We start from the raw sequence: 15,834 nt of genomic DNA on the forward strand, positions 1-15,834 counted from the left end.
TAAGCACCATAACCCAAATATGTTTCATATCCACAACTGAAACAGCCAATAAGAACACAATCACTAATGTTTTAGGGAGAATGATTGTAGTATTTATTTACATTGGTAGATGGCTGGACATTTTTTTTTATCTAAAAAACTTTCATATCCATTAATACAGCAGACTAGGTAGACATCATCTAGCAATTTTCTCTTAGTTCAATACAGTGAGTTGTATCAGCCAACACATTAGGTTATATTATTAGCCTGCTCCCGGTATTTGCCGATTCCCAACTTCCATTTTGTCCCCTCATGTCACAGCCCCGGCCTTTTTTGATAGCCCACCATTGTTCAGGAGCAGCTTTGTAGTAGTGATGCAGTTAGGTAATTTAGGATTCTGGACTTAATAGTCTTACGCCCCCTCCCTCTCTTTAGGTGGTTGCACACATTACTTCACTTGCTTCAAATGGTAGTAAGCTGGACCTGCTGCATTTGGGAGCATTCCTGCTCATTTCTGAGTGGGGCCCTTGCCCTTAAGACACCACTGCTTTTTGGTGGGCATTGTATTGGGGGGGGCTGCAGTGGGGAGTAGGGGCTGGCAAAGCATGAGGACTTCCGCTTACACAATTCAGGATGCAACCCATTCAAACTAAAATGATCACCTTCCTATAATGCAGCAACTTTCTATAGTACTTCCAAATGAAATTCCTTACCTTGAGTTGCTCGACTTTGGCAGCAAAAAAAGCATTTATTGGTACCACCAAAAGCAGCACAAGAACACCGGCTAACACCGAGGGGCCCAGCTCCTGCCAAAGGAAGGCAATGGCCAGCAGGATCTGAAAAGGGGCTGACCATAAGAGGTTTAGGTTGATGGCCAGTTCCATGAGTTGCTGGATATCTGCTGACATCAGGTTAACAATTTCCCCGGTTGTATACTTTTGCCGTGAAGAACTAGATAAATTTAAGGCCTGCAACCAAAGAGACAGATAATACAATGAATATTCTGGTAATATATTTTATAATAGTCCGGTGACTGTATTGTAGAACCATACAAGGTAGCCTGTAAATTATCTGGATGAAATTTATGGAAAGGTTTTTTAAAATTAATTATGCCACCATCAACGCAGTCTTTGCATTCACCATTGAAATGAATGGGAAAACCTATATACATGGGAGCTCCACACTGTATCTGCATAGCAGATAGCTTTTAGAATGATTGCTGGAACTTCCTGTTGCTACCAACAGTTTATATCAGGGGTGGGGAACCTTTTTGGCCCAACGGGCTAGACATTTATCTCCTCTCACTTCCATAGGCAAACTTTGTCAGGACAACCCACCTGTTAATAATCACTTGGCATCCTTATTATGTGAATGGAGAAGAGTTCAGTCCTGCTTTCTACAGGGCATGGGTTCCCCAGCCTCTTCCCTGTGCAGAACTGGCTGGCACACTGTAAGTAAGATTGAACTCCCTGCACAACAGCTGATGGGCAAGAGTTCAATCCTGCTTTCTGCAGAATCAACGGCATGCATGAGTTTGTCACAGGGAACTAGTATGCGCAGCTGAACCAAACAAGATTGAACCCTTGCCCATCCTGTGACATCACCTGATTGACAGGTGGGTGTGGTTTTAGAAAAATGTCATTTCGGGCCAAACTGGAAACCCTGGCAGGCCAACATTGGCCCACAGGCCAAAGATCCTCCACCCCTGGTTCATATTATCCACTCAAAAAGAAATTCTTCTGTGCCAGTGTCTGAGCTTTCTATAAATCAGTGGAACAGTTCAAAAAGTCTATTTGCCTTTCTGTATTCACTGTTCCCTACTCCACTCCCCAATGCTGAAAATGTGTCAGATCAAAAACATTTTAAAAATACCAAGGAGAGTGTACTTTGGTTTTTAGCCTAAGCACCTGCAACTCAGTCCTAAAAGAACTATGTGATTTATATATTTAAATAAATGTACTTGGATATTAGCTGTACAACGAACAGGGTCTCTGCAACAAATTGTTGCAGCATTCAGTGCTTCTGTTCAGAGTTCAGGCCACTCCATTCCACACCCTGGGATTTTCTTTTCTCTCCCTCCCCCCCAAACAGTGAATCATCATTTCATGGCCACTAACCATGCTCAGTCATCGCTGGGCTTTTCTGTACCCTCCTTTGGGTTTTTATTTTGGAGGGGGAGCACTGGTGCCCAATACCAGCTATATTAAAATCTTACATTTCTGTGTTGATGTCTATGCGTAGTTCTCATTTCTATCCCTTGGGTCATTGACCTCACAGATAGTTCTCTTGACCCTTTTTATATTTATAGGTCTCTTCCTCTGGCTCCCTTTTTGAGTTGTTCCATTCCACTCCCCCTCCCTTTCAGTCAGTCAACACTCCATGGTCACTGAATCCTCACTGGGCCATTTTGGGAGGCTCACCCTGTTTAAGATTTTTTGAATCTCTATAAACCTCAGGGTTACCTCAAGTCTGGTGATATCTCCCCTCGTGTGTGTGGTGTAGTTTTGGTTACATTTGCATGAACATGGAAAGGCTTGAATAAGAAATAGAAGAAATGATGGTGATTATGATGGTGATCACGATGGTGATTGTCTTTAGTTAAACTAATGGGGTTGGAATATTTAAAAAATCAGCTCTGCATAACTTCAGTTGTTTGTTGATACTGTGGCTCTGTGGTAAATGGACTAAACTATGAAGTATCTCATCTACAATTATCTAAGTTTTGACTGGTTTGTTAAAGATGTTTTTAAAGGTTTTTTTAAAAAAAATGTTTTTAAAGATGTTTTGTTTTAATTTGTTTTAAAGTCTGTTTTTAATGTTTTTGTTTGCCGCCCTGGGCTCCTGCTGGGAGGAAGGGTGGCATATAAATCTAATAAATAAATAAATCTTATACAAAATGGGTGGCATCCAATTGCTGCTTGAGGACGAGGATACTCAATGAAAGGAAATTCCGCACCTTGTGTTCCTCACTGCAGCCTTAACCTTCCCCTTCCTCAGGTCTGTCCTAAGAGTTAGGGGACCCAAAGGGCAGTCCTCAAACGTGGAATGTGGAGAACTGGACAGAGGCAGCTTGCATGAGCCAGGATCCACTTGTACAGGCTGCCTCTCCCCAATTTTCCCTGCTTCCTACTAGAGCCCCCTGCTCACATCCCAGTCCTTTCCTTTGCTCAGGAGATTCTCTGGGGTTGACGTGGGGAGGAGGCAGAAGGGAATTTCCCTTCTGCAGCAACTTTGTGCACCTGCAGCAACCAGATGCCCCCCAGCAGGAAGACAGGAGAGATTACCTTTTTGTATACGAGACCAACAACTGCAGTCTTAATTTTTACAGCAGTAAGCATGTTAAAGCGCTGGTAAGCCTGTTGGATTAGTGTCTGCATAACAACCACAAGAAGAAGGGCAACTGCATACCAATAACGATTCCAGTATGAATCAGAATAGTGCTCACACTGCAGAATCATTTCCCTGCAATGAAAAACAGGGTTTTTAATTTTTTTAAAAAAAATTACACTCACATTATTCCTCCTAAAACACAGACAGAAAACTTTATTTTTTTATTAGATCAACTTGATTTAAAAACCAGCGAGACCCATGTGACATCTATCCTATTTCCAGGGCATGGAGGGCATTGAACACAGATGCAAAGCTTCATCCAGACCCTGATAAGTTGGATGCCACACCTGGGAGGGCTTTACTTTACCAAGCTTTTTTCTGTGACTGAGAGCAGATGAAAGCAATGGGTACACTGCTGCAAAGTATCCCCCCTGGTTTAAGAGACCAGTTCAGTGGATACTCACCACTATCCTCTCAAGTCCTGAACACCCCACCTTGAACATGAAACTCTTCCATAGGCTGCAGCCTAACTGTAGGTAATGATCCACTGCAGCTGTGCTTATGAACAGGGGCTGAGCATGGGTTTGGTAACTGGAAGGAAAAGGGGGCCCTCACTATGCCCATTACACAGAAATGTGCAACATGCTAGCAGCAGATTCCAGAAACTACTTCACCTACAGTGCATTTGCAGAGACAATTCACTCTCCACATGCCTCTAGCCAGGGCAGAATCATGAACTGTAATAGCAACAGTTAGCTGTGATGATAAGGCTGCAGTGTTCGACCTACACTGGCTTCCAGTTGTTTTCCGAGCCCAATTCAAGGTGTTGGTATTGACCTTTAAATCCCTATACGGTTTCGGCCCAGTTTATCTCACGGAGCGCCTTCAACACCACCAATTATGCCGCCCGACAAGATCGGCCACACAGGGCCTTCTCTCAATCCCGCCAACAAAAACAGCCAGATTGGCGGGTACAAGAGAGAGGGCATTCTCAGTGGTGGCCCCCACTCTTTGGAACTCCCTCCCACAAGATCTCCGGCATGCCTCTTCCCTAAATGTATTTCGGAAAGCCTTAAAGACCTGGCTTTTTCAGCAGGCCTTCGGGGTATCCGGGGAGGGTTAATTGATATAATTGTAATGCCTCCTGCCCAGTTTTAATATTGTTGTTGCAGATCTATTGTTTTATATTGTATTACTGTATTTTATTAATTGTATTTTAATAATTTTGTAAGTCACCCAGAGTGGCCATTGGCCAGATAGGCGACGAAGAAATTAAATGTTATTATTATTATTATTATTATTAATCAATATTCCTAAAACAAGTCCCACAATGCCACATGTAGCAATCTAAAAAAGGAAATATTATATCTGCTCTAGAAATATGCAGATTTAACCAAGACTAATAATCTAATATGATCATTTTTAAAATCAGATTGCAACCCTAGTAATAACAAGGTGCAAAGCTCTTATCTTTCCAGTGTGGAAATTCAATCCTGTAGAAAAGTAGATTGCACAGTAGCATTGGGACATATCCAGTGCTTCATTCATTGGTGGTCATCTTTTAGTGGGATGGGTAGGACCTGGTCCTTATTAACATATTTCTGGATAAACATTTTATGATTTTTTTATTCTCACTGTTTCAACTTTTTATGGTTTTACAATGTTTTATGCATTTTATTTTGTCAAGTCAATATGAGACTTTTTAATTATCTAAAGTGACTGATAAATGAAATAAATAAATAAGAGTCTTCATGTCAGCATAAAGCACTTTGGCTGATGCAAAGTGGGGCACCAATCCTCACATTCCACTGTAGCCCCCTATGGCCCATCCACAAAGCTGCTCCTGATGACCAAGGGATCCTCTGAAACAGAATGGGATATGGTGCAGAAGGCTGCAGCAGGTAAGGGAAATCTGTGGAAGTCAGGAGCTCCAACTTGTGCAAGCGAAAGGACCTTTCTGCTAGTACAAAGTCGCCCATAGTAATCACCTGCATGCTCCCCAAATTTAATCTGTATATATAATCTGATAGATTTAAGCATTTGATGACAGCGGGCCCAAAATGAGAATACCAAATTAATCTGGTATGTCTCAAACACAATATGCAGGCTATATTTCTCTGACCTCAACAGAACTATCTGAATTCTGTTTGGAGTTCATCAAAGTTTAAAATTTAACAACATGCAACAAGCACAGATTATTTCCATTAACTCAATATCTGACATTTAAATAGTATATTATTTAAAAATCAACAAGGCAACATGACGAGTGTATGTAATAAAACAGCCAGCAGAGGTCAGACTCTAATAGTCTAGTTTTTCTCATTACTAGGTATCTTCCTGTAAGCAAGCCTTTAGCTGGTTTCAAGCTGATTAATACTACATGTAATTTGTATTAATTTGTCTCTCAGCATACAGACACATTTGTGAAATTCTGCACTGAATTTCAACCATGTAACAGTAAGATCTTCTGGAACAGTGTATGGTACTGGGACCTGCCAGCCTGATAATATATGCATAAGACATATTTGCAAACTTACTTCATAATCTGTGGACTAGTAAAAGCTAAAACAACAGCTGCAACTTTCAGAATAGCAACTTTGATCAATAAAAATTTAAATGTTTGCCACAGTGGTGAAAGGAGAGATGGCTTTTGGGAAATTGGCTTCTTTGTCACATCTTTATATGCAGGAGCCTGTGGATTAGATAGTCATAAGGAGATTTGAAAATACTGAAATGCTGTTTGTCTGTAACAACAGAGCATCTGTCTAAAACAAAGAAACACACATTCTGCAAGTCAAAATGTACTGGAACATCTCAAGGTGCCTTTGCATGCACATTTACCACAACAGAATCTGTGATTTTTGTATGCATAGTGCCAAGCACCAAGCTTCCAAAGGAATGTGAAAGTGTTCATTCCTAGCAATATGCTTGAACATAACAAAATGGAATATTCCTTTTTGGTTGTCACCAAATCACCAGTAGCGCATGCCTAATATGCCTCAGTATGTGCAATTCCAAACATAACATCTATACATATCATAGAATTATAGAATTGTAGACTTGGAAGGGGTCTATAAGGCCATTGAGTCCAACTCCCTACTCAATGTAGGAATTCAACTTAAAGCATGAGGTCTAACCCTCTCTTTGGCACTGGTTAGGCCTCAGCTTGAGTACTGTGTCCAGTTCTGGACACCACAATTTAAGAAGGATGCAGACAAACTGGAACGGGTTCGGAAGAGGGCAACGAGGATGATCAGGGATTTTTGCTACACAGACTGATCTTGTCTGCATGGTTGCATCATTCAGATGGATACTCCAGCCACATGAGCTCCCACACAGCTTTGGTTATGTTGAAAGGACACTTGTGTTGTGCTTCATAAACTATGAAGCAGTCATTGGATAGTTGCAGAAACTTCATGTAACCTGGTCAACTGACCTGCAGAACCATCCTTGTGAGTAGTGTGTGGATGTTCCATGAGGCAGGGATAGATAAGGGATACAAAAAAACAATAACACGGAAATGCTGTGGAAGCAGTTGGGCCAGGATGGAGTTCAAAACTTTGCACAAGTTAAAAGGGAAATCCTAATGAAGTGACTGACTCTCACTCATTTACTGTACAGCTCCCTAGTAAGAAGATTAGGTTTTCATGCAAGGAAACTTCTTGAGCAAGCACCACACAGATATTGCAATCAAAAGAGACAGACTGTGAGGAGAAAACAGAAGAACCGAAGAAAGAAAAGAAGAAAAAGAAATTTATCCATGGTTCCACAAATTCTTTTTAAGAGATGAAAAGTGATTCCAGTTCTCCAAGGCCCAGTTTACAAATCCAGGCTCTGGAAACCCATGGCTTCCTATGGAGGTTACTAATTTTATGCTTATCAGAATTACCTTTATGTCCTTGGATGTCTTAAAGATTTCCTTTCTCCACTGCTTTTCAAAATCTGGACATACAACATAGGATGAATCACTTTCATTTAGCTCAAACAGGTCATTTCTTTCCAGTGGTTTCTTATAGCCCAGTGTTATAACTCTGTTAAAAAAACAAGTGAAACACAAAACAATGCAAAATAATACATATGATAGTAAAACTTAAGCACACAAAAAAGGGTTAAACAAGGGCTATACTGAGAAAGTGGACTTATTTCCATAGTTAGAAAGTGAAAAATCAAGTTCTCTGCTCCATCCAACTTTTCATATTAAACAGTCTCAGATCAGCTGGGAAGAAACAGCTTCATGTATTCTGTTTCCATAATCACCAAAACAAACAGTGCTCCCTCACCTGCCCTGTGAACAGCTGTGAAACCTTGGGATAAAGTGAAAAGGCCCTACAATATGGAAACAAGCTGTTTCTCCTCCCCCTCTACCCCTTTCTCCCATTGATTTAATCATTATTCAACCTGAAAAACATGGGGGGCCCAGTATGTCTGAAAGTACAATACACAAAGCTGATGTCAGAAACAAGCTTTAGAAGTGAAAATGGATAAGCATGCTTAGTTGTCTAGTCTGTCCCATTACTTGAACTGCCTGGCTTTGTGTCTATGGAACGTTAGATTACAACCAGCCTTTCCCAACCAGTGTGCCTCCAGATGTTGTTGGGCCACAGTTCCCATCTTTCCTGACCATTGGCAATGCTGGCTGAGGCTGATGGGAGTTGTGGTCCAACATCATCTGGAGGCACACTGGCTGGGAAAGGCTGGACATCTAGGTTGTGCAGACATGGTGCAGGTCTTAAATAAAACATTATTTATAAGTATGTAGGAAAATAAGAACTGGGGCAAAACCCAATCCTACAGTACAAAAAAGAGCCTGGGGTTCTACACTATGGATAACTGCATTTTCCATTTCAGCTTATCAAAATAAGTATGTGAGTATTCTAACGATGCCTACGTGAAGTATTATTGTGGTGTACTGGGAACCAGCAGTGTCCTGTTATATGCAGCCCAATCGCTCCCCCTTTGCTACTCCCCTGGCACGAGCAGTAGAAACCAGGCATGAAGACACAAACAATCCAATGGTTTGTTCTTGATTTATGAATTCTGGATTATTTGGAATCCCAGATTGGGATGTCCTGACAATCCATGCTTGATTGCAGCTTCATTATTTGTTTCTCCTACACATGCCAGGGGAGGAGACGTGAGAGAGTTCAGGCTGCATGCAGCAGCATGCTGCTCATTCACAGTAAACCACAGTAACCCTGGGTTTATTGTGACACATGAACATGGCCATTATGATAACAGCAGAGAGACAGGTGGCAAGATGACTTCCAACCAGGATACAAGAAGAAAAACCTGAAGAAAGCTTCTCAGAGGGGAAAAGCCTAAAACAACACATCTAAGGTACAACAGCCAACATTACTATGTGCCCAGTTTCCCAAGAGAGGAAATCGCTGGGATTGGGAAGAATGGGAAGTTTCAAAAGTTGGAAGCAGGCAGAGCTGAGAATAAGGAACACTGAAGCCTCAAGAAGAGGAAGCTTCTTAAGCAGGGATGACAGCCTGCTAAACAGCTGATCATGAAATCATTATTTGCCAGCTGACAGGCCATGGTAAATCTTATAAAAAGGCCTGTAATCCTATTCATATGTATATATGTGCAAGCTCCTTCGATTCCTATTAAGACACAAACACATACAATTATATGTGGAATTGCATCTTATATTAATAACTTATTTTCTGCCAAATAGTGCCATTTATGTTCTTTTTCATTTAGACTTTTTAAAATGACCCCATGATTTAAATCATATAAACTGTGAGTAATGGACATGGGTATCTGATGACTGACTCACTTGGCAAGAATGACTTTTCAACTTCTCCAAGAAGATTTTTTAAAAAAGAACAAGTTAAAAGAAATTAATCTTAGAAGGAGTTCTGTTGACCAAAGAGTAGGAGGGAAGAGAAGCGAGCATAATTCACTTGTTTAAATGTTGGCCAGTTCACTGTGGTAAATATTGACTTAATCAAATACCAATTCAACACTAGGCATACAGTATAAATAATGGAAGAACCATGACAACATCAAACATCGACAGCTATTACAAAGGAAACTAGGATTATGGTAGCTACGCTTCCTCTTACATTGAGGCTCAGGAACCTGTGGTCCTCCAGATGTTGTTGGACTGCAGCTCCCTTCATCCCTTATCACTGGTCATATGTGGTTGGGAGTGATGGGAGGCAGAGTCCAACACATCTGGAGTGCCAAAGGTTCCCTATCCTTATTCTACATCCAAGCCTAGAGAGACTTAAAAACAGCAGAAGGACATCTGTATTTGCTTTTTTAAAAAATGTGTTTTAAAATTTGTATATTTGCTTTTAATGTTTTTAATTGTTGTAAACTGCCCAGAGAGCTTCAGCTATGGGGCGGTATACAAATGCAATCAATCAATCAATCAATCAATCAATAATCTTTGCAAGGACAAGAACATTTCAGAATATGGGGATTTCATGGGGAAAATGTTGCTTCAAGTGATGTTCCAACGCACTAGCATATTTTCACTTCCCACAATTATTAGCGTCTCAACTACCAATTGAATAAGAAGGGAGAGAGGTGATATATCATGATGTATCAGTGTGGATATTGAGGGACTTGTTGCTCTTCCTTGTTGTTACCAAATCTTCAGACCTAGTACACGAGAGGGTGTATTTGTTTTGGGGTATGTGCAATTAAGAAAAAGTGTTTAAAGCCAAGACTTTAAAAGCTTTCATATCTTCCCGGATTCTGGTTAAGCACAAGGAACTTGTTTTACATTAGTCTATTGTAAATTTAAAGTAACATATATAACTTTTGTACCTGCTGTACCAGGAATATGTTATCTTGCTGAAAAAGTTTGCACTTTCTTCAGGGCTGCATTTCTGTAGAAAAACAAACAGAAAAAAAGTCTAGCCTAAATGCTTCTCTCTGTCTCCAGCTTGTATAATATAAACTGTTAAATTAAGCAGAAGTCTACAGTTTTGCTATCAGGTTTTGCTGTTGTTGTTTTGTGCCTTCAAGTCAATTACGACTTATGGCGACCCTATGAATCAGCAACCTCCAAGAGCATCTGTTATAAACCACCTTGTTCAGATCTTGTAAATTCAGGTCTATCGCTTTCTTATATGGAATCAATCCATCTCTTGTTTGGTCTTCCTCTTTTTCTACTCCCTTCTGTTTATAGGAAGTAAAATTTACATAAACACCCCTAATTTGCATGTGTTTTTTTTATATAGCGCCATCAATGTGCATCGCACTTCACAGATTACACATTTCCAGAGCTTGGAAAAGTTACTTTTTTGAACTACAGCTCCCATCAGCCCCAGCCAGCATGGCCACTGGATTGGGCTGATGGGAGTTGTAGTTCAAAAAAGTAACTTTTCCAGGCTCTGCACATTTCTAGATCCTCTTTTCTTTGGGTACATGTTAAAAGACGTATGTATGTACATATTTGTACTATAGGCACTGATGGAACTACCATTGAATCAAGTAGTTCTAACCAAACTCAGCAGTGAATACAGTCCTGGTTCTCATGACATGACAGGTAGACTTGATAATTCTATAACCAATGATGATTAGAGCAGACAACAGTAAAAAAAATGGATTACAGAGGAAGCAAGGAGGCAGAAACAGGACACAATGTGTTTCAAATTCTTAGAAAAGAGTGGCATCGAAGGTCTTTTTCACATGTTACAATGTTAATCTTAATACACTACTAAAAAATTCCCAGTTAAAATATGTCTTTAATTAGAGACATGTAGGCCATAGTGATCTGGCTTGCCAATTCAAATCAATATGTAAAATAAGATTGTCCAAATACACTGCCCCAATCAGTGTGCCAGTACATATTGCGCCATCCATCCAAAGTAAATGTAAATGCACTGCCTTTAAATCGATCCCGACTTATGGCGACCCTATGAATAGGGTTTTCATGGTAAAGGGTATTCAGAGGTGGTTTACGTTGCCTTCCTTGGAGGCTGAGAGGCAGTGACTGGCCCAAGGTCACCCAGTGAGCTTCATGGCTGGGTGGGGATTCGAACCGTGGTCTCCCAGGTCCTAGTCCAATACTCTAACCACTAAGCCACAGTACTCTTGTCCATTTATGACACTGATCCCTTTTTCCTAAGATCTGGGTGAAAACTGTTCTCAATTCACAATTTTTTTCATATCTCTGATTCTGTTTCTCTTTCGGGTACATACTTGTCTCTTTCATGCATCCTTCTCTTTGGTATCTGGTTCTCAGGGTTCTATTATGTCAACTAGCAGAGCTAATAGCAGTTGGGGGTATGTGTACATATCCATATGATTCTGATCAGGAAAATGGCATGGGACAAAGAGGTTAAACTTGCCCTGCAGCAGCACCTCTACCCCAATCCAATCCCCACCCCTTGCTTTGAAGTGGTTTTTCAAAATGGAAATCTGATCACAAGTATCCTGTATCACAAGGTTTTTTTGTCCCTTAGTGTCAACTAACCATACATTTAAGGGCATCAGAAGGCATTATCCTCTCCAAGGAGTAACCTCATACCCCAGACAGCAAACATTAAGGAAGAAAGGCTTCCAGAACTGAGGGAGCAACAAGAATTGACACCACTTCTTCTTCTTCAAAAAAAAAAAAGGCATTTTCTACTGATTAACTCTTCTGGGTCTTGATGCTTATGAGCGTTCAGAGCAGAAAAAAAAGAAAACTTTCAGAAAGCAAAAGGCTCACAGTCAAACTAGGAAGCCGTTCCAGACCTTCATTCATGCATGTCTAAGCTTGTCCGGCCTGGGACCAGCCAAATCAAGCGCAGAGAAGAGCTGCTCATTTTCTTGCGCTACCTTTGGACGCTCAGGTGCTTTGCCCAGAAGCAGCCTGCAAAACTATGCGGCACTTGCCCGGAATAAGCCCGATCAGCCGGACCAGTCCCCTCGAATCTCCCTTCTCTTGGCATCAAGAAATGATTTTAACCCAAGCTCACCAGAGCTTCCTCCTGGTATCTTTGGGAACATCGCAGTTTAATGAGCAACCACAGCTAGCTCCCACCCATCAGGGATTCCGAGTTAGAGCAAACCCATGCCCCCTCCCCAAACCCAAATATGCGGTGCTGGATGCCAGGATGCCCACTTTACTTCTCTCACTCTTTTCGAAGAAAAACGACACATACGTTTGATCCTAGACGTCCCTTAAGATCTCCCAGTCCTGAGCGCGCGAGGAGAGTGGCTTTGGTGGGTAGTGGGCAATTATTTCCCAAAAATAACCCCTCGCCTTGAATACCCTCCGAGGAACGGTACAAGCGTGCGCGCGTGCTTAAACAAATGTCGCCCTGCAATTTATTACCTTTCGGCGGAAGGGCTGGAGGCGCTCATAGGAGCCTCCCTTGCTGGCCCACGATTCATCCAGCATATCTCCGGCGCTTCCCGAAGGCGCTGCGACTGTCGCCGCCGGTTCCCTGGCGCAGTTTCAGCAATAGCTGCTTTCGTCTTCCTGGCGGCCCCGGGCAACGACTTCCTCGCCAGGCTCGGCTCCTCCGATGGAAAGCTGAAGGCACCAATCCAGCGACGGCCGGCACTCGAGGGCGGGGCTTGGGAAACTCAGGGAGCCGGGAAGATGAAAGGCAGAGAGAGGCAAAGCGGCGCTGTGTTTCCGACACGAAAGGCCTCCGAGGCACGCCCTGTTCGCTCCTGTGTCTCTTCTAAATGTGTCAATATACTGAGGTGATGAGGAAACAATCTTTTTTATAGTTTCTCCTACCTTAGAACACAGCCGTGGCAGTAAAAGAGAGGGACAGCTGGGGCCGAGGCCAGCGGTGGCGCAGCGGTGGCGCTCCAGATGATGTTGGGTTACCCCTCCCATCAGCTCCGGGCAGCATGGCCAGTGGTCAGGCAATGATGGGAATTGTGGTCCAACAAACATCTGGAGGACTACAGGTTCCCCAGCCCTGGACTAGACTAAGGTCTCCGCTGCCGCCTAGGGTTGCTTCATCTCTCATTCAAAAGTTTCAAGAGTTTAGTAATTATTTGTGATTTGCCCAGAAAATCCGGTGTGTCTGGATTTTAACAATGCGGAGAGGGGATACCAACACTGTAGAAACCGACTCATGCTATAGTATCCTACCGTTTCCCGCAATATTGGACAAGTTGCAACCTCTGCTTTCAAAAGGTCTCCTGTAACCTTCTGAATCCTTCCCTGGAGGTTAGCTGGCTAACCGCATTATACATGCTGAACATGCTATTTTTCATAGTTTCCCAAGGGGATTACCAAGAGACCAGCATAACCTGTTTTATGGATGCTTGGTTGCTTGCCATCCTTGGAACTTGGAACTTCCCTCCCAGTGCAAACAGCAGCAAGGAAGGATAGGTGGTTGTCAGATAGCTGCCTCCTTGAATGCCTCCAGTGTTGGAAAGCTCACCACCTCCTTAGGCAATTGGTTCCATCCTTGTACCACTCTAACAGGAAGTTTTTCCTGATGTTCATCTGAAATCTGGCTTCCCGTAGCATGAGCCCATTATTCCATGTCCTACCCTCTGGGACGATCGAGAAGAGATCCTGGCCTCCTCTGTGTGGGTAACTTTTAAGTACTTGAAGAGTGCTATCATATCTCCCCTGTCTTCTCTTCTCCTGGCTAAACATGCACAGTTCTTTCAGTGTGTCCTCATAAGGCTTTGTTTCCAGTCCCCTGATCATCCTCGTTGCCCTCCTCTGAACCTGTTCGTTTGTCTGCATCCTTCTTAAAGTGTGGTGTCCAGAACTGGACACAATACTCAAAATGAGGCCTAACCAGTGCCAAATAGAGGGGAACTAATACTTCTCTTGATTTGGAAACTATACTTCTGTTAATGCAGCCTAATATAGCATTTGTCTTTTTTGCAGTCACACCACACTGTTGGCTCATATTCAGCTTGTGATCAACAACAATCTCAAGATCCTTCTCACATGTCGTATTGCTGAGCTAAGTATCCTCCATCTTATAACTGTGCATTTGGTTTCTTCTTCCTAGATGTAGAACTTTGCACTTATTCCTGGTAAATTTCATTGTTTTCAGCCCAATGCTCCTGTCTTATCAAGATCCCTTTGTATTTTGTTTGTCTTCCAAGGTATTAGCTATTCCTCCCAATTTTGTATCATCTGCAAATTTGATAAGCATTCCCTGCCCCTCCTCATCCAAGTCATTAATAAAAATGTTGACGAGCAATGGGTGCAGAACCAAGCCCTGCAGCACCCCACTCATTAACCCCCCCAGTTTGATAAAGAATCACTGATAAGCACTCTTTGAGTATGATTCTGTAGCCAATTGTGAATCCACCTGGTAGTTGTTCTATCCAGCCCACATTTAGTTAGCTTGCTAATCAGAATATCATGAGGCACTTTGGCAAAAGCTTTGCTGAAGTCAAGATATATTATGTCCACAGCATTCCCACATTATATCAGGGAGGTTACCTAATCAAAAAACAATATAAGTATAGTTTGGCAGGATTTGTTCTTGATAAATCCATGTTGGCTTCTAGTAATCACTGCATTGTTTTCAAGGTGCTTACAGATTGACTGTTTTATCATCTGCTCCAGAATTTTCCCAGGGATTGATGTCAGACTGACTGGTCTGTAGTTCCCAGGTTCCTCCTGTCTGCCCTTTTTGAAGATAGGGACAACATTAGCTCTCCGCCAGTCACTTCACCTATCTGCCACAATTTTGCAAAGATAATAGACAATGGTTCTGAGAGTTCTTCAGCTACTTCCTTCCATACTCTGGATGCAGTTCATTGGGCCCTGGAGATGTGAACTCATTCAAAGTGATTAGGTATTCCTTGACCATTTGTCTATCAATCTCAAGCTGCAGTCTTGCAAGCTGAACAACAAAGTGTTGTGTCAATAATAGAAAAAAAACAAAAGCTTCCCTAAAAAGTTACACAGGAGTAAGATTCTTTTGTAAGTTAGGTAGAAAGGAAAAATATATGGTAGTGGCAGCCAATTTGCACCCCATGTACACATGGGAAGCATGTGTTTCAGCATTTGTCTGAAACACATGCACCCCATGTGTACAATTTTCTGAAGCGATATACAGCAAATTAATAATGTAGGTATCCAATTTCCAGCATTTATTACATGCAAAATGTGAAGAACCTGTGTCAAAAATAAACATGGATGGTTATCAAGAAGGATGACATGTAATAATTGCCCTAAAGACCTCCCTTTCATCTGCCAAGAGGCTGTGTGTATTATGTGCCTTCAAGTCAATTATGACTTACAGCAACCCTATGAATCAGCGACGTCCAATAGCATTTGTTATAAAGCACCCTGTTCAGGCTAGACTCCTAGCAGGGGCACCCAAGGTGGAATGGTCAAAGCTGATACACCAGACTGAGATGCATCGAGACTCAGAGGAAGGCAATGGTAAACCACCTCTGAATACCTCTTACCATGAAAACCCTATGAAAATAGACTATCCAAAATGCCAAGATGCTAGGCACACAGAAGTAAAAAAACATTGCTGAGCTTTCATCTAAATCACACTTTCTGACTGGCATTACTTTAAGCATTAAAAGATGATAAATCTCCATAGGACATAAGATAATAAAAAA

General features: G+C 41.9%; 1 protein-coding gene across 1 annotated transcript; it reads right to left on the reverse strand.

The window, feature by feature from the left end:
- Positions 1-24: 24 nt before the first annotated feature.
- LOC133386092 (putative ATP-binding cassette sub-family C member 13) lies at positions 25-13,044 on the reverse strand. The gene is made up of 7 exons (XM_061629712.1): positions 12,596-13,044; positions 10,096-10,157; positions 7,199-7,340; positions 5,847-6,001; positions 3,264-3,441; positions 693-947; positions 25-36 (listed from the first exon to the last, which is right to left on the reverse strand). Exons 1-7 carry the CDS (start codon positions 12,659-12,661, stop codon positions 25-27), a joined length of 870 nt encoding a protein of 289 aa, XP_061485696.1. The 5' UTR covers positions 12,662-13,044.
- Between the last annotated feature and the right edge of the window lie 2,790 nt (positions 13,045-15,834).

The sequence above is a fragment of the Rhineura floridana genome, chromosome 5 (genome assembly GCF_030035675.1).
Source record: "Rhineura floridana isolate rRhiFlo1 chromosome 5, rRhiFlo1.hap2, whole genome shotgun sequence".
Taxonomy (NCBI): domain Eukaryota; kingdom Metazoa; phylum Chordata; class Lepidosauria; order Squamata; family Rhineuridae; genus Rhineura; species Rhineura floridana.

Bases quoted from the DNA above. Each gene is read 5' to 3' on its own strand.
- LOC133386092 (XM_061629712.1), bottom strand. From the start codon at position 12,661: ATGCTGGATGAATCGTGGGCCAGCAAGGGAGGCTCCTATGAGCGCCTC. The intron at 10,158-12,595 runs GTAATAAATTGC...GTTTTTCTACAG, and splicing joins TCCAGCCCTTCCGCCGAAAG to AAATGCAGCCCTGAAGAAAG. The intron at 3,442-5,846 runs GTAAGTTTGCAA...TTTTCATTGCAG, and splicing joins ACTAGTCCACAGATTATGAA to GGAAATGATTCTGCAGTGTG.